We start from the raw sequence: 18,956 nt of genomic DNA on the forward strand, positions 1-18,956 counted from the left end.
ACTAAGAAAAAACTAAGTAGGCTCATTAGCAAGCTTAGCTGGTTTTCTCTCCTGTGTTCCCTTAAATTACCACCAAGTCTTTGTGTTCTAGTAATCGGTGAAACTAGCCAGTAGTCGGCTCTTAGCTACATCCCTGGTACACAAAGAGAAATTTGTACCACAAAGACAAGTGGCAAAAAAGTAAACGGTGATAGCAACCTTTGACATTTGACAAGTGGCAAAAAAGTAAATGGTGATAGCAACCTTTGACATTTGTCAGTAGAATTTGTTTACTGAAATCTGATCATTTATCCTCTCTCAAATAGCTAACCAAGGGAACCTCATTTTGAAACAATTTGATACCCAAATGTGTGAGTAAAAGTAAATGTATAACTAGTATGCAGTCAAATGTGTAAGTAGTATAAGGAGTATACGTAGTACAATGAATGTGTTCGTGGTGTAGTTATACCTGTTCAGTCCACTCTTCTTCTATGCTTCTCATTTTGGCCTCTAACTCCAGTTCTTTGCTGGCGCATCTGCAGATTTCCTCAATAGCTGCCTGGTGTCTACAAAGAAATGTCACAAGAAAATGTCATTTGACAAACGTGCATGATTTGAAAAACAACCATTGTCATATTTAGCATGTGTTATCATAATAACCTCTGTTATTACCTAGTTTTACAGGACATCAATATGTGTTTAAACAGAGTGTGGACGTATGATGTGAAATAAAAGGCACTATTCTACACTCCTCTGCTGGTCAATTTGTCTTTAGGATCACTGATAAATCAAACATCCTCTAGGATGGCTGTAAAGCCTTTTTCTAGAATGAGAGATCTTTCCTCAAGTCCTGCAGTTAAAGCTAGGTGTCTACCATAGAGCATAATAAACATCACATTTTTGCGGGCTACAAGCCAACTGCATGGGTTGGCATAACGAAATTTAAACTACTGATTTTATACAAGGACACACTTTTCCATTGGTACTTACTGAAGTAGACCAATATCCAACAAATGAACAAGTTTAAAGATGTGTGCTTCAAGCTGGAAGGACGATCCTGTTACACTCATCACTTGCAGCCAATGACGATTACGAATCTCCTGCAAAATTAACAGGTATGTCAATGCAAAAATCTACCTCAAGGATAGGCTCGATTTCCGCCGCCTTCTCGGGTCCGGTCTTTGTTCCTCCCCGAGAGCTTTCGGGGAGATGACCGCGGGCTCATTTTCCCGAAAAAGCGGCTGGAAATCGAGTCTACCTCAAGGATTCCTTTAAAAAATGTAACCAATCTCGGGCGATCTTGAAATCTTAACTCAATGAAGCATATAATTCTCTGACTTCCCAATGCGAAAAATGACTTAAAACTTGTTGATTAATTAAAACTGCATACCTTGGAGTTGAGTTTGTGCAGTGTGGGGAAGACATCTAGGTAGTGTTTTATGGCTTCTCTCATTTCTTTGTAAGCATCCCACTCTTGTATCCTCTGTGGCAAACGGAGGCACTCCTGCCAGTAATGCTCCATCTATAACACAAACCATGCTTTTAAGTTTCCAATGGTACAAATACGATAAATTAAGCCACAAAGCATCACTGGCAAGGTTACTTTACACAAACAGAAACAAAGTTCATTCGAATCATTACGGTAATCAATTTACCTCCTGATTTGCCACTACCAGGTCCACCTCTGACCACAAGGTATCCCTAAACCTTAAAGAAACGATACATTGCCTTAACCACGATAAATAGTAAAAATGGCTCTAGTAAACTGCTATAAACTGGATAGTTACTATCATCATACGAATTATATAATTTTATGTCTGAATTTATGAAATTGTGGTCAAAGAAAAGTGACCTCAGTGTTTTTGACCATGTACGTTACAGTGCAGTACAGCTTAAACATGCCAAGAAAAAGAAAATGAAAAAAATAAAAAACAGCGCTGAAAGGTGGATAAGAGAGAGGAGGATAGAGGAGAAGAGAATTAATACTGACATACCCTTTAGTTTTTATTTTGTCCACTTTGGAGAAAAAAAAAACGTGTTTACAGCGATTTGTGCTCAAAATGGTGAAAATTTCATTGACCTGGTTTTCAAAAATCCAGTCATATAAACAGTATACTTCATCATCATCATCATTTATTTGCCACTTCAGAATTAAACATACAAATTAAAATGACTTAAAAAGATAGGGCGAGGAGACCTCCAAGAAACCACAAGGCTTATGGGGGAGGCCACCTCGGGTTAGCAATAAGTTTGTAATTTCGCTGTGAATGTGCAGCTAGGCCAATTTCAGACTCATTTTATTAGAAATTTAATCATTTTTTTCTTAAAAGAAGAGAAGCTACTCGAACCAGTGATCGATTCTGGTAGAGAATTCCAAATTTTAGGACCCTGGAAAAGTATTGAAAACTGCTTTAGATTTGTACGACAGTGATGTGGTTGATAACACTTGCAATACTTTTGCAATCAGAGCAAGGAAAAGACACCACTATTGTACCAACCTTTGATCAAATGAGATGAACTGTTGAAACAGGCCATATAGTAAACCAAGAAGTTCTAGTTCCTGAAAAAGAAAAAGAAAACAGACAAAAATAATGGTGATGTTTAACTCTGTGTTTACGTCTATTAATTTGTAGCACATGCACAGCTGAGCACAAGTAAGTTGGTTTATATCTTACAGACATACAAAATGTATTTGAAACAACTAAACATAACTAACCTCGCCTGTTTTGTCCAGTTCAGGAAAAGGTGTGGGGACAATTCCAAAAAGAAGTTGAACAGAGTCCAGAGTCTTTCGTTTGGCCTCAAACTGGGTGTAGTGTTGTTGGAAATCTTGAAGTCGTGCCACAGCTTCAGCAGGTCTCACACCAGGTACCCCTGGACCTTGAGAGTCAAAGCTATTCCGAAACTGAATCACATTCACAACAAACGCCTGCAAAAAGGAGTAAAAGTCATTAGATATAAGTAAGTCTGCAATGTGGGAGACTGAAATGTTTGACTGAGTGAGTCAAACATAGTTTCTATAAATCATACCTTGACTTCTTTGTCTAGTTCTTGTTCAAACATTCCTCGCTTTTGAACTAACAGCTCATCTCTAACCTAAAGTATAGGAAAACCGCAAAAAGTAAGCTTTTGACAATAAACATTGAAAGATGAATGACACAGAAGAGAGTCATGCCGATGGCTTACCTTTTCAGCCAGTTCCATCAATTTAATCCACTCATCTCGAAGATTATCAACTTCTTCCACTTCTCTCCGTGGTAAACACAAATTGTACTCCCTGGAAGAACATGGAGAAGAGTTCATACAAATTGGCTATTGTCTGATGTTAAATACAGGTACAGGTAGTCTTAGTTAGGTTAAGAATCCTTGGGCAATATATTAAAGTTAAGCTATCAGATCATAACATGAACACTTAAAAAAGGACTTGTTCCATTCCATTTGCCTAAGTACGCTTTGCTTTAATCACAGTGTCAACCAATCCCGGGGGGGGTACTCCGGGGTCCAAGTGACGGGGATGTGCGAAGGATTTTTTTGGGGTCGAAATTTTCGATTCCGGGATTTTTTTGGGTAGGAGAATTTGGCAGGTATTTTTTTGGGTGACTTGATTTAAATAGGGGACTTTTTGGGGTATTAAAATCAAACTAAAGTGCCTTAGCGCGGCCTTGGCAATTTAGGGGTAATTTGACTAGGGATTTTTTTGGGCGTTTTTTTTGGTCCAGGGATTTTTTTGGGCAATGTCGGAAGACTCAGGGATTTTTTTGGGTCCTGAGTTTTGCCTCCATTCGATCATCCCCGTCACTTTGATCCCGGAGTACCCCCCCCTGGGCAACCAATACACCAAGGGAACTGTTGCAATACCTACTCTACAGTTTACCAATATTTTGCTCATTTCTAGTTCACCTTAGTTTTGCGTAAATATTCTCCACTGGTAGATAGATGTCATCAATAGTGTTCTCCATGTCTCCCAGTTCTTGAAGAAGTTGAAAGGCACTGTTGAGTTCGTCTAAAGTGACAACAGGCTGTGACAGACGTTCATAGATGCTGTTCCTGTGTGTAACTATCTTGTCAAGTTCAATCTGAAAGAAACAAGACAAAAGTAAACTAAGTGTTTTCTGAAAACTTGCATAAGAAACACACAAACTCTGGAGTTCAAAACTAAACTAACAATTGTATTGTTGCCATCAGTCGTAATTACAGTGGCCATTTATTTGAACCTATTAAAGTGAACCTATGTTTTCTGTGAGGTCCACTAAGATGATTGATGGCAGTGAAAAATGAAACCATTAATCAAACAGAGTTTGCATGTCTTAAACCTTTGAAACAATCTTGCAGTGGAAGGAACTTTCCCGTTATATGGAACACACACATTTATCAGTTGGAGTTTCACCTCTGGTAGGTCCAACCATTGCTAAAGGGCGTGGGTGGACCTGGGTGGGACCTGGTGAAGTATAGCCCTTTGAAGCAATATCATAGAAAAATGCAGCAAGAACAATCCTGCAAAGGTATGTATAGATGATTGCGTCATTCTAGATACTGGGCCGGCAGATGGAATGACTGGTACTCACCACAAGTAAAAAGGAAGTTAGCACCAAAAATGAAACTGCTTGTGCACCCATGAAAACAGATTGAGGTCACATGTTGGAATAGTCAAAACGAACAAATCTCTCACTAAAACTGTAACAGTTGGTGAGAACTGCAGTGAAATTAGGACAAATATGAAGAAACAAACCTTGGCTTCCTCGTGTAGTTGAGTAGAATATCTCATTTTCCAAGCCACTGCAAATCCATGTAAGGAGTCTTTGATAGGTGAGGTGTTCAAGCACACTGATCCAACCATCAGTTGACCAGGAATCTCCAGGACACCATGCTCTATATTCTGCAGTCTCTCTACCTCTAGCTTGAACATGGTTGTTCCAGGATCATTGTCAACAAACACCTGATACAATGCATGCATATCATCCTTCCAGAGAAAGTCATAGCGGCGGAAATTGAACAACTGCCTTTCTACTGTTTGTTGGAGGCCTGTTAGTGAGTTTAAAAAAGGTCATCGTGTTTAGTTAATATTCTTAGAGCAGACTTAGTTTTGCCATTGCTATACTATAATGGGTGGCAAATCCAACATTTTATAACAGCAACAAAATGTAAAGGTGGGCAGCTCATAGTCCCACTACATTAGTGATATTCGCTTTTTATCAATTGCAGGAGAATGTTCATTGACTGGTACTTGTACTAAGAAGACTTGTATAACTTAGGTAGTAACGGTTTTCTTTGCTTCCTAAGCAAATGACAGTTATCTTGGAACAGATCATACCACCTACACTGTAAATTGTCTATAAATGAATGTACTGTACATTCGAACTACCACTGAAGGCCACCTCCTCATATCAGTCAGCTCTCTCTAAGTATTTTTTTGTTTCCACTGGTCACACTCTTGACGATCCATACCTTTTATCTCATTGAAACCTCCCCAGCCCACCATGGTCACCTCTCAAAAATGGCCAGTTACAAGTAGTTATGCCCTAGGTTGGCCACTGCAGGGGGCTCAACTGTAGTTAGAACACTTTTTTAACGTAAATAAAAAAATCTGTGGCTGCCACCTATTCTTCGTTCACAAAACCACTTGACAGATTACAATAATAGAAGGAGGCTAAGACAAGTACAGTGTCTGACTGAACACTACCTTTTATAAAAATTGACTTTTGAGATAGACAGAGAAGTAAAGAAAGAGAGATGCAAATTACTTGTAACTGAAGTAGAGAGCTCTTCTAAAGATTTGTTCACTTGAGGATCTTGTGCAACAGAACGATGGAAAGACTCATTGACATCGGCTGCCCACCACATGATTGTCTTAGAGATGTCCACTAAATGAGAAGCTACACGCTGCACTCCATCTTGGATTGTCTGAAGAGATGGCTTGATGACAATATCTGGGATATTGAACTGTACATCAACTTCAAACTGAAGTAGCCCTTCCTGATTACTAGTGCTCCAATCAGAATACTGGGAACTCAAAGACTCGGAATAATCACTGTTTTCAGATCCATCATCTGAAGACTCTTCCCATGAAGATCTACATCAGACAAGTACAAAGAAATGTTAACCATTTAAAAAAATAAAGATGCATATCTTATACAAAACTGAAACAAATGTTCTTGTATGCTACATGTATTCAAAAAAATCGCAAATTTAAAGACCGCGAATATTTATTTCAAACTTTTTCTATTGTATTTTTATGTTAATTACATATTTTTGGCAAAATCGCAAAAATTAAGCCCCACGAAGTATGCCTGTTCCATTTTCGCATAATTAAGTTCCCACGAAAATAAGTAGCAATAAGGTACAAAACCCTTTCGTCAGAATTTCAACAAAACCTTCAACAGACACATCCTACACTTCCGGTTATATGCTGGTCTAGCTTCCAGACAGGGATGCAAAAGGAAGGACTTAGGGGATGGAAAACATTTTTTCCAATTACGACTGTTTCATAGATTGATAAATACCTTTCTTGCATTTCAGGGTTTTTTGCAAAGTAAGTAGTAGTGCATTTACACTGAAAACAGTAGTAGTGCATTTGCACTGGAAAACTTTGCTCTATGAAGATCATTTGCATACCTTGAGATTTTCCTGCTTTCAACTTCAATTCCACTCTGCATTCGCCCAGGAGGTTTAACACAATCACCAATGATCAAAAGAGAAGAGTTTATGCACTCCAGCACTGCTTGATAAACAAGACTACAGAAGTGACCAAAAATATCCCCAATCACTGACTCATCTGTCAAGCCACTGACAGCAGTGGCAGCTCGCGTCCCAGGGGCTGACGACATGATGGTGCCAATCCTGGTGAAACGAGGCGTCAGTAGACCAGTTCTGTCCAAACCATGACTCATGCTCGGACTGGGTGTGATCTGGGGGCTCGCAGGGGAGGAGATGCGACGTTGATTTGCAATGGCTATAACTTCCTATGATGTGAAATGCAAACCAAACTATGTAAAATTGACGGAGTTCTCGGTTGAACCCATAACCAGTAACACCTATGATTGGTGTCACTAGTAAGTGTTATAGTTGTAGCTGTGCAATAAGTACTATAACACAAAGTAACCCTTAGGAGGCCTGTTGGACATGTGCCACCTTGTTATGCCTACAGTATATACTGAAATAGAATGGCCAAATAAAAAGTTATTGACAACCCTGTTTGAGATACGTTTTTAATTTCAAACTCCAACCATACAACCACATGCAGTTCAACAAATATCATTTGAATGTACTTGACGCGATGACTTAAGCAACTTGACATGGACACCACTTAGCATGACCTTAACTCAATAGCATACAATAATAATAAAAATTCAAAGTTAAGCCCTTTCATTACCTGTAATGCATTCTCTACTTCCTTGACCATTTCATGTACTCTCCTTCCTTGCTGCGACACTGCCTTGCTTTCTTCTTCAACAAACTTCTCCACATTCCACACATGAGCTGTAGCCAACTTTTTATCAAACAGAATCACTCTTCTAATTTCCTCAATCTTCTTCTCAATGCCTTCAGCAACAACGTCTTTAACACAATCCACAACTTCCTTGAGCCTGCTATTAGCGGAATGCACCTGGTGTAAGTAGGCGTCAATATTCATGCTGCTCCAGTTTAGAGTAGACACTCCAGGCTGAAGATAGTGCAACACTGAATCCATGTGTGGAATGAGCAGCTTGTACAATGCAGGAGGTACATCCTGGCACACCTTGTAGTAATCCTGAAGAACTAGCTCTAATGACTGTTTGTATGACTTAAGGCGATGCTCCTAAATAAAGGAAAACAGAAGTGAACATTTGCTCAACAGTTACATAAAGTGGATAAAAATCAAATCTACTTTGTTTAACAAGGTTCACACCGCATAACAATGTTAGACTGACACACTTGTGGCCTTCAAATACCAAATTTAGAGCTACTGGTTGTAGGCTACTGATTTCCTAGTAGACGTTTGGGTTACATCGTTCATGGTTTATGCTTTTCATGGGTAAATGATTCTTCATTCAGGTGTATATAAATTATTAATTTTGGCCTATAAATTTTTTATGTAAACATCTCTGTGGCAACTGTAAGTAACAATCTTGATCTAAGTTACTGTCCTGCACAAGAAGTGACTGTCCTAAATTATCATGATGGGGTCACCTTTGACACTAGAATGTCACAGATTGTTTTGGTAACCACTGTGTGCAGTGATTGTTTTGTGGTCTCCAAAGAAGTTTATAGACCAATGACGAATGACATTCTAGTGTTGTAATCTGGTGCAAACTCCCCAGAGTTTCTAGAAGTGGTGAACAGGATACCATTCTAAAAATGTTTGAAAACCAAGTACTAGTTATGGTACAGAAACTTCAGCTCAAAGATATGACAATGCTGCCCTATACCTACCTGCTTCAGAACATCTATGGCACTCTCAGGAAGTTGTATTCCCATTCTCATCAGTGACTTGCTTTCTTGAATTAGTTCAAGGAGCCTAAGTGGATCACCATTTGACATGCATTAAAAATCACATTTTTATGTTGTCAAGGGCACATGGCTATTGGATAATTCAATTTAAACTATTTTGTGCTATTGCAACCAAAAGCATAAAGACACAATTGATCAATTATGTCAATAACCAGACTTGACCCAAAAATAGTGATAAAGGTCTTCTCAGTCGTCAAAACATCAGTCAGCCTTTCTCGATTGAACATTATTATGTACTGTAAAAATTTTAGTTGTGGATGATAAGCCATACCTTCCATCAGCATTAACTAGCAGCTGTTTTGTTTCAGGATGATAAGCTAGAAGTGAGACCTTTAAGCCACTACCTGCACTGTCAACACGGGACCTCCACAGGCTCAGCCAGAGGTTCTCAAACTTCACCAGTGCTGTGGCAATGCGGTTGTAGAACTTGACAATGCGTCCAAAGTCCTGATTTAAATTGGGAATAAATATATGTGTCCAACGTTAATTGGTAACACATCAATTCAATCAGAAAGTATGGAGGGTACATACATTGTAATTATGTATGTGTCATGTAGTGCATTATTGTAGGACACTTTCACCAGCCATTACTGATCTCTGAGTAAAAAAGCACACCAACTTAGCCCCTGCACCCACCCTTCACAACAGTGGTTGGGGAATTGTGGAACCTCCAGAAGTATGGGGCATACAGTACGTTCAATGCACTCTGATACCTACCCACTCCCCTGTCACAACGGATAGGGAGATAATAAAGGACTACATAACTGGCACAGCCTTTTACTGCAGTGGGAGGGGACATGTCACAGATAAAGGCCAAAGCAAAGTCAGACAGCAAATCTTCCAGGCAACATGCAGTAAAAAAGTGTTTGTTTAGAAGCAGCAAACATTAATTTGTGCATATTTGTGTTTATCTCTAAGTTAAAGGAGCTACAGGTTTGTATGTCACGATATTTTAGGTCATCTCTCTGATTAATTTTAAATAGATAAGAACCTTGGAAAACTCAAAATAATTGTTTTCTAATACAGAAAAACACCAACAAAGTAATAAAAACTTGAAAATAAACAAGGATGGTTTCAACTGACAAAGATTAAGACGGATTATGAATGACAAACTTGAAAAAAATTACCAATTTTTTCAAGATGTGTTGTCTGTGACGTAGAGCTCTCCACCACTTGTGTGATTGTCGTCACCCTCACAATAAAACTAAACACATCAATATTTTATATTTATGAGCCACAAAAATGTGTTAAACAAACTGCGCTGGATAGTGTATCACGTTTTGGTCCTCACCCGGTAAGATGTTATAAACTTGTTCTCTTTAAAGACCTTCATGGGATCTTCAATCTTCTTCAACAAGGCTCTTGACCAAGTTATTGCACCAGCAACAAGAGGGGAATTACGAACCAGAGGTGGGCTCTCCTGTGTTAAGTAATTTACAAAGAATAGTTATTTACAGTAAGTTGTTCTAATGTCTATCCATAAAGATCTAGAGTATGATGCCAAGAAAGTAAATGAACCAAAATGAATGCAGATCAGACCTCATGCTCATGTATGGTTTAATTTAGTGCAAAGTTGATCCATACCTCCTGACTTTGCAGTATTAAAGTTAATTGAGCCCGGGTACTGTAGTACTTCAAAGTAAGCAAAATTGTGCCCCAAAAACATAATCATTAAATTAAATTTGTTGGTAACTCCAACAAATTTTTCAAATTGTCTCTGTGGTAGAGTGGGTGAGACAACTGGCCCTTTGAGAAGACGGAGAAAATTTCACCTAGGTCCCTGTTTTCTTTGTATATTGTGGTTTGTTTTAGGTATGGTAGTATTAGGAAGCTCTTGATTGTAGTCAGACACGTGGAAATTACACAGAGCAAAGACAGATTGTATGTGGTACAACTATTCCGAAATATTCACTTGCCTAATTTACAAACATTGTATATTTGTCCAGTTTCATGCTAATCTAAGATGTTGAAAACTACATGTATGTATATCTGGAAACATAAGGCAAAGCCATGCCCCTATAAAGAATAATGGAGCTGGGGGAAAGGGGTAGGGAGGTGGGTTAGGGTAAGTATGGGGCTAATAAGACATTATTTCTTGTCTTACCTTCTGGCTCTCGTAGATTTTCTGCACACTTTCCAGTTCAGTCTCAAACCAGCCAAACACATCAAGGAACTTTTCTGACAACACAGTTCTGAGACCTGGTCTGTTTATCACACAGTTGAAGCTGCAATACAAACACAAAGTTCTTTATAGACAAAGCTGCATTTGAGCCTAGTGGCTGATCAGGCAAGAGCTTTTCCCAGTTTCTATAGCATTAGGCAAGTAGAAGTATTTCTATTTCCCCCAGCCCCCAAGGATGGAGAGTGCTAGTCCATCGGAGGGCTATACCCCAAGCATTAAGGTTGTTGATACCCATTTATACACCTGGGTGGAGAGAGGCACTACATGAGTGCCTTTCTCAAGGACTCGACAATGGCCCCGGCCAGGGCTGAAACCCAGACTGAATGATCTGGAGTCCAGCACACTAACCATTAGGCCACCACGCCCTTATACAAATTGCTTAATTTCCCCTGATAATAAAACAGTTAATTATGGTAAATTCATAAAAAAATTATTTTTTTCTTGAAAAGTACATGTAGTTTGAGATTACCAATCTCTACACATATGAACTCCTGTATAAGCAACTAATAATTTGACCACTACAACTGTATTACCTGGTCAGAATGTCAAGAGCCTGCTTGATGTTTAACTTCAATGCAAAAACACCCTAAAACAAGTAAATCAAGTATATATGCTTTTTTATCAGCGGATAAAATCTGTGCAACACTAAATTTTCAAAGAAAAATTAGTTAAGTGCTCTGCTAAATATTAATTATTTGGCTTTTAAAGTATCTAACAAACTTGGTCCTGATCAATAAAGTTGGGACAAATTTTTGGTTGAAAAATCATACAATTTTGCATAAGCATTGATCTCTTTTGCTTTCTTCAACACATTAAATTTCATTGTGAGTTGGGATTTCCATAATATATAAGTACCTTGAGATAATTACAAATGTAGGTCTCCATCCGTTGTACACCAGCAACAAATGCAGTGTATTGCTCCTCAAATCTTTCCTTGCCTTTGCCTTCGACATCAAGAAACCTGTCTGTGGTGACAACATCCTCAAGTGGGGAACGGATAGATTGGATGGCATCCTGCAGGATACCAGAAATGCTTTGTGACTCCATACTTGAAGTGTACACGTCTTGGACTTCTTCTTCTTCTTCTAAGCTCTCTAAAATGCTTTTCAAACCACCATCTTGTTTGCTGCTGGCAATGGAACCTTGAATAACAATTTTAAGGAAAGTTTTAGCTGATTATGTGGTTAAGTAGTAAGTGTGGCTGAGGTAGAAAGAAAGCGGAAAACATTTCTCTCGCACACTGCTGGGAGTCTGGGTTCAACTGTGCATGGGGTATTAGGTCACATGGCTCAGTGCTAAGTTCAGTTTGTTTTTGTGCTATCTGCCATTGCCTGACAAGCCATGCCCGCCCACCCTTAAAGTGTTTGTTCAAGTTTTTTGAGAAGTTGTATATATGCTTAAGGTGTTGCCAGTTCTTCATTCTTGTGAGCCCTCAATGTCAGGTTATGAGCTTTCTGCTAGTTTGCTCAGGTTTTTTTATGGAAAATTTTTTTTTCAGTTATTTGCCCAATTGTAATGTATTATTACAATTTTAGTATCAATGAAGGTCAGGCTGGTGGAAGATGGATTTTCCAGCTTGTCTTTCAGAGTGGTTGGAACAATTGTTCTTGAGCTGCATTTGCCAACTAAAATGTCCAAAAATGTCACTTGCCTGTCCGAAAAATGTTAGATAAAATTTACTACCCCAACAGGAAAATCCACTAGCCCAGGGCTATCAGACAGGCCCCAGTTGTTCAAAGGGTGGAAAATGCTATCAATCGGATGAATCACTATTCCTGTGGAAAGCGAAGTAGGTTTTGTATGACAGTTATCCACTGGATAGCGATTCATCCGGTGGATGGCGTTATCCACCCTTCGAACAACTAGGCCCAGGAGTTTTTTTGCACATATATTGTAAACAAAGATTGTCAGGGATGTAGCTAATAAACACTTAGCTGGCTCATCAGCAAGCCCAGCTGGCTTTTCTGGCCTTGGCAGCTCTAAAAGTTTACCTAAGTCTTTGTTTTCATGTGAAATTTAAGCCAGATTTAAGTTCTATTTTAGCCGGTTAAATTAGCCGGCAGCCGGCCCTTAGCGACATCCCTAGATTGTACCTGGATAACTGTGTTCTGAACCACTTCCTACTGAACCCACTCCAGTAGCTGCCTTGTATCCACCTGTTTCACCTGCCACCTTCAAGTGAACATCACCTCCATCCTCTTCCACAGAGCCTGGCCCATTGATTACAACATCTCTTGTCACACGTGGAAGGTTCCTTACATCATTACTAAGCCTTGAGAACTGCGAAAGAGTGTGAATGATGTCAATCATGCTGCGGATGTGGTTACAAAAGCTATCCAAGTGTGATATAATGGATTCTTCATCAGTGAAGGCAATACCACTGCTTCCATGGCTCGCCATGCTTTCATGGTCTCCCTTCATTCTTGTGCCTGTGCAACATGAACAAACATATCAGTAATGTATTATTATTGCATGTATTATTTACATTTAAACATTGTACATATACAGACATTTGTTGGGCCATTCTTTGGTTTGGGATTTTGCACTTTACATGTAATTTCAATCTATGGAGCAATTTACTTCACTTTTTGAGGTGATTCTTGGAGTGGGCGTCTATCAAACCTGGGGCATTTATTTATTACTGTAACTAAGGAGGGGGCGTCTAATACAAACTTTACACCTCACCTTATTAGATACCCGTTAGATACAAGGCGTTTAGTTGAGTGTTGGTGCTTTTAAGATTATTTATGGCATTCACTGACAGTCACTAAATATTAAATGCTGGAAGAGACTCATAACTTACTTTGTGAAAATGAAAGTCGTATAGGGCTGCCAGCAGCACTGGGTGACATTAAGTTAGAGGTACTGTTAGTAACAACAGAACGCTTAACCATGCCGGGTTGTAGGGTGCTTGGTGTCATAGACAGCGTATGAGAGCCACCTAAACCATCTCTAAGACTTCTAAGCATATCGCGGTACTGTTTGTGCAGTGCAAGGCAAACATTAAGGCGCGAAAGGAAGCCATCGTCACTGCTCAACATGATATCTTTGTTTCCCTTTTTCCTTCCTTTTTGTTTCATTAGCTGAGCTGTCTGGCTGGTGGAGGAGTCCATTTCTTCCTGGACCTTTGCCCACAGTTTGTCTTCTTCTAGTACCGTTGTGCTGGATTGAATGTAATCCCTTGCAGCCAGCACTAGCTGATTGGTGATCTACAGCAATATGAAAAAAAAAATATCAAGAGTGATTTTGCACTAGCTGAGTGAAACGAAATAAGTGGAAAATGTTTTTCTCGCATGCCACTAGGGCTTGGGGTGGGGGTACAAGGTCATGTGATACAAAAGGTGGGCAGTAATTCCTGTTGCTGTCCGCCATTGTTTGATCTTCCCACCCACCCCGCAAGTTTCAGTTTTTCATGTTTGTTCCTGTATGGTTTTCAGATTTTTAATGGTACAGAGTAATTCTTTATTTTCGACTTCTACATGTACATGTCTACTGTGATTATCATAGTTTTTTTGGAGTTGTTATTGTGAGAATAAAGGTCAGGCTTGCTGTGGTTAGCTTACTACCATCAGCTTGCTACAGTCAGCTTGACATGGCTCCCAGTGGCGTGTGAATATGTGTCAATCATACAAGCCATGTTCATTCTTCGCCAAAATCACTTTTTCCACAGAGCCCTTCAATTATTTTTTTGACAGAAGATGAAGTATGATTTCATTATTCATGTTGTTGTTGTTGTTACCTTTGAAAACAGTAGTCCAAGGTATCCATTTCTTGCATAGTATCGTGAGATTGCATCCATCTGTCGCACGCTTGCCATCAGTCCTGGTAGAGTATTGCTGCAGATGTTGACAAGGGAACTTCCCACATTCAACTGATCAAAGTATTTATGAAGTGACTCCAGGTACTTTACTTTATCCTTTGTTTCATTGAAGGCATCAGTGATACTGGATAGATTTAAGAAAGACATACAAAATCTGTGTTAACCCCCTTATTTCTTTGTTCACAGTTTCACACCTCCCTAGCCATTTTTCCCCTTTCAGAGCATGGGACAGAGCTGTGCTCTAGTAGACTAGCAGAGCCCGGGTGCCACAGCCGACTTACTTTTACCTTTGGGGGACTTGTAAAAGGTTGCTATTCTGAAAGCTTTAAAGAGCTGGGCACCCAAGATTTCTTACAGAAGAGCCTTTGGACACCCTGTAATTATTCTAAGAGCACAGCTTTGTGGGATAAATCCTATACAAATGTATACCTAGCGTCAATAGCCTTCCATCGTTTAAGCACTTTTGACTTGGCTGTTATAAGGACAGCAATCACTCCTTTGCACTCTTTGCTCTTTAACTGGTCTGTGACACTTGTAAGAAGTTTCTGCCTTCTTTTCCACTTCTCCAGCTCACTTAGAGGACCCGCAAAAGGATCAAATCTGTTTCAAGATAGAAAAAATAATAAGTCATGTTGTTAATTCAGGTGAGTTGAAATACTCTTAGTCACTTCATGATAAGTGAAACCTGAGAGAAGCGACTCCCTGACGAGCCACTTAGGCACAAAATGCAGAATGCCCTTTACAGAATCACAAAAATAATTGAATCATATTGGTAAAGTCTGTATATGAGCCTAGTGGCCAATCAGGCTAGAACTTATCCCCGTTTCTGTAGCATGAAGCAACTAGGAGTATTTCTACTCCCTTCTACTCCCCCCTGATTGGGAAGCTAGTCTATCACAGGGTTACCCACAGCAGTAAATCCGTCGGTTCCCATTTATACACTTGGGTGAAGAGAGGTTCTATGAAAGTAAAGTGTCTTGCCCAAGAAGACAACACAATGACTCCGGCCAGGACTCGAACTTGGACGCTCAATCCAGAGTCCAGGGTGTTAGGCCACCAGGTCGAGCCTCCCATTTCATTGGATCATATTGGTCTTATAATGTAAAAAATGTATACATGTATTGTCCATCACACACGGTTGGCTGTATTTTCAAAAACACAGCTACAAACATAAAAATCTACAATACCAGTAACTAATATTGCGATTGGTTCAAAATCTGTGTACCATATTTTCTCAATTAAACGCCCCCGGCGTTTATTTCAAACCTGGCTCCGTGGATCCGGCGTTTATTTGAATAGTGCAGTTTATTTGAGCAAAATGTTTATTAAACAAGGGTTTTTAATCATTATTTGTGACATGAATGTATCTTGCCATCATACCTAAAGCATATTACAGCTCTAATAAATGCCTGAAAGGCTTACTTACCACTCTACCTTGGAGACCCGGCGTTTATTCGGGGCCCGGCGTTTAATCGAGAAAATACGGTACATGCACTAATATGCTGTTGGACTGAGTGGATTTAATTTTGTCATATAACCAGAACACGTGAAGCATAGATGTAGATGCTTAATTTTATAGGTGTCCAATCACTAGTTCAGTTACTGCCCGTCACTGGATCAATTGCACAGCACACTTGAACAGGTTCCTGTTTATACATGTAGATCCTTTTCATATGAGCCCAGTAGCTGGGTTGTCTCGGTTAATGGAACCAATTTTGCCATCTGTTCATATGGGAAATTTAAGCCTGATTGACCGGGATGAAATTCAAGAAACGAAACCAAAATAGTGACCCATAAAGTTGCATCATTCGCGACTATCGTAGCTTTATCGACACTTGCAACTTTAAAGTAGATTCGCATACTTTTAAAGTGGAAATACATACAAGGCAAAATTATGCCATTTTGACTGTCCATTTGCGAAAGCGAAGCTATCTTTTCAAAAAAAAGGAAAATTTGGGAAAAATTATGGGAAAATTTTCTTCCCGGTTGCTGAAATCTTGGTTGTAGAAATCAAGATCTCGGCAACCAGGCTGACCCCCCTTCTCATATGAACACATATCGAAATTTTACAAAGGGCCAGCCCGGTCAACTGGGCTCATATGTAGAGGCTCTAATTGTACATGATTGACATGCAGATGACATAGGTGTCCAATTACAGGTAACCAGCTACAAAAAGTTGTAAATGGACAGCTGTAATTGGACACCTATGTGATCACATGCCAATTAAGTGGCATAAAAAGGTGCACAGGAAACCAAACAAAATCATGACATTTTTCTTATGATTAGTGATTGTTATTTGATGTGATTATGCTCAAAATTGTACTCTGCTCAGTCCAACAGTGTATTACCATTTCTAATTAAGTGTGCACTTCACTTGCATGCAATTGTACTATGATCTAATTAGTACAATTGCATGCAAGTGTGGACTTCACTTGATGAGCTTACTAAAATGTGGGAAATCAGGAAAATTGAGTGACCCTTTATTTTGCCAATTGTGGGATACAATTCCAAACTGGAGCAAATGTATACTGTACCTTTCTTCCAGTCCATCAGTCAGAATATTTTCTATGGTAGCAATCCAATCCAAAACCAAATTCTCGTATTCTTGCAAAATGGAAGGATTAACCGCGGCTGCTCTATTTTGTTTAAAGTCAGACGTGACTTGTGACTCTGGCTTCTTCAAAATCTGTTGAGGCGCAATCGTCGCGTTTGCATACTCGGTCAGAGTATTGGTGTATTTGTCGATCTGGTTTAAAAAGTGCGACACGTCTTCTTCTGAAGAGTTACCCCAATCCTTTTGCGCGTGTAAAATCGGTGCAAATATCTCAGAGAGCAAAGAACTGAAATGAACCAGAGGATTCTCTTTGATCTCTCCACAAAACACCTCTTTTTCCACGCAAGTAGGATCGATGACGCGCTCCAAATTAGAACGGATGAAGTACAAACAGATCGCTTCTCCATCCATGACTTCCTTGAGCTTTGCACATGAGCTAGCTACATTCATTTTCCTTGGCAAAAGACTATTTGGGTCAGCTTTTGGACAGTAGAAAAACAGCTTTTTATGTCCTTCAGGAGCCAAAAAGTCATTGATGAAGTCAAGAGTGGACTGTTCGGCCATAAAGTCCTCGAGCATCGTTGGGCTGTCATAGGGCCCTATATGAAATGTTTCTTGCAGCTTTGTAGCAAACCACCAGTGTCTTTCATCCATTTTAAGCTGTTAAACTATATTTCTTCTGATTTACACCAATTTGTCATTATTTTGGAACTTGCAGAACGAAATTTCCCTCCATTTTGTTGTCATTTGGTAGCCAAGCACTGGGCCGCGAGGTCCCGGATATTGGTGACAATTTTCCCCTTCTAGAGTAGGGACAAGCGCTTTGCCAGTGAATAGAAAATGGCGTTTCCTTGGCCATTTCAATTCGATAAGAAATAAAATACAAGCAGCGGCTAAATTTAAAGATGATTTCCAGTCCGTACTGCGCAATCTCCGCCTGCAATGTTTGTGAGCCTCACAAACAGAAGAATGTTTACTAGCAAAAATAAAAATTCCGGGACAAAACTTACCTTTTTCTTCATTATTAACGCCAGATATCCTTGCAAAACAATAATAAGGAGTAAAAGAAGCTCGACGGTATTTCAAACGGACGTTTTAGCTCATCGTGAATTCTTGAACGAAACGATCCGTAATGGCGAACTAAAAAACTTCATGTACGCTATCACCGAAGTGTAACGTTTCAACCAATTCAAAACAAAAATGAAAACAAACCCTGAGTCTGCGCAGTACGGACTGGAAATCATCTTCAAGGTTCTTTTTTCAAACCATGCGTATTCCATGTGTTATGTTTTTTGCTACTGTTTGTATTTCATTTGTTGTCAAAATGGTGTTTTTCAGAAATTTCTGTAAAAGAGGACAACCTCTCGTGGCATACCCAGGAGATTTTCCAGCAAATCTCCGTACCATAAGCACCCATTGCTACATTTCTAGGATTTTTGGCCGGATGCAAAACTGCTCCAGATCCCGGCGTTGCAATATTAATCACATATGAAGGTGGCTCGCCTGGATGTTTCCCGGGGATTTTTCATCTGCACACCATCCGTATTATTTAAACGGCCGATACTTCACTGTCAATTCTCTGTCGATGGAATGAAATAAGGTCGAGTCGGCCTTCTTTAAAATATAAAAGAAGACAAAATATTCTATACGGAAATGTGCGGCTTTAAGTCGAAATTGAAGTAACTCGTTGCGAAGCCGTGTACATTTCTTCGCGATTGGCTACTGGTTCGCGGAAAAGCCGTTCTAAAAATAGACTACTCGCAAAAGACATCCCAACGCCCATTACCAGAGATGTAGAGTTCTAGTACTTTTAGCTTATGAACTTCTGACTGGAGTGATTTACAAGGTTTTCTCTCACTGAGAAAAATCGTAAAAAACAGGATACGCTCCTGCGAGAGTAACTTTTATTTAAAAGTAATTTTACCTTCTGTTAC

General features: G+C 39.5%; 1 protein-coding gene across 1 annotated transcript in view; it reads right to left on the bottom strand.

Moving 5' to 3' along the window:
- Window positions 1-17,769, bottom strand: part of LOC144656149 (dynein axonemal heavy chain 8-like) — an 80,911-nt gene extending 63,142 nt beyond the window's left edge. Inside the window, exons 1-24 of the mRNA XM_078516376.1 lie at window positions 17,003-17,769; window positions 14,898-15,068; window positions 14,388-14,592; window positions 13,452-13,857; window positions 12,742-13,077; window positions 11,504-11,790; window positions 11,182-11,234; window positions 10,571-10,691; window positions 9,758-9,886; window positions 8,738-8,913; window positions 8,389-8,473; window positions 7,349-7,774; window positions 6,592-6,938; window positions 5,721-6,049; window positions 4,709-5,001; window positions 3,880-4,055; window positions 3,166-3,256; window positions 3,010-3,075; window positions 2,696-2,908; window positions 2,478-2,539; window positions 1,635-1,686; window positions 1,370-1,501; window positions 970-1,079; window positions 449-545 (exon numbers count right to left, since the gene is read on the bottom strand). Coding sequence (XP_078372502.1) covers window positions 449-545; window positions 970-1,079; window positions 1,370-1,501; window positions 1,635-1,686; window positions 2,478-2,539; window positions 2,696-2,908; window positions 3,010-3,075; window positions 3,166-3,256; window positions 3,880-4,055; window positions 4,709-5,001; window positions 5,721-6,049; window positions 6,592-6,938; window positions 7,349-7,774; window positions 8,389-8,473; window positions 8,738-8,913; window positions 9,758-9,886; window positions 10,571-10,691; window positions 11,182-11,234; window positions 11,504-11,790; window positions 12,742-13,077; window positions 13,452-13,857; window positions 14,388-14,592; window positions 14,898-15,068; window positions 17,003-17,676 — 5,037 coding nt within the window. The 5' untranslated portion in view covers window positions 17,677-17,769. The remainder of the gene's footprint in view (window positions 1-448; window positions 546-969; window positions 1,080-1,369; window positions 1,502-1,634; window positions 1,687-2,477; window positions 2,540-2,695; window positions 2,909-3,009; window positions 3,076-3,165; window positions 3,257-3,879; window positions 4,056-4,708; window positions 5,002-5,720; window positions 6,050-6,591; window positions 6,939-7,348; window positions 7,775-8,388; window positions 8,474-8,737; window positions 8,914-9,757; window positions 9,887-10,570; window positions 10,692-11,181; window positions 11,235-11,503; window positions 11,791-12,741; window positions 13,078-13,451; window positions 13,858-14,387; window positions 14,593-14,897; window positions 15,069-17,002) is intronic.
- Window positions 17,770-18,956: the final 1,187 nt, after the last annotated feature.

Source organism: Oculina patagonica, chromosome 6, assembly GCF_052425735.1.
Source record: "Oculina patagonica isolate OP01 chromosome 6, crgOcupat, whole genome shotgun sequence".
NCBI classification, from domain to species: domain Eukaryota; kingdom Metazoa; phylum Cnidaria; class Anthozoa; order Scleractinia; family Oculinidae; genus Oculina; species Oculina patagonica.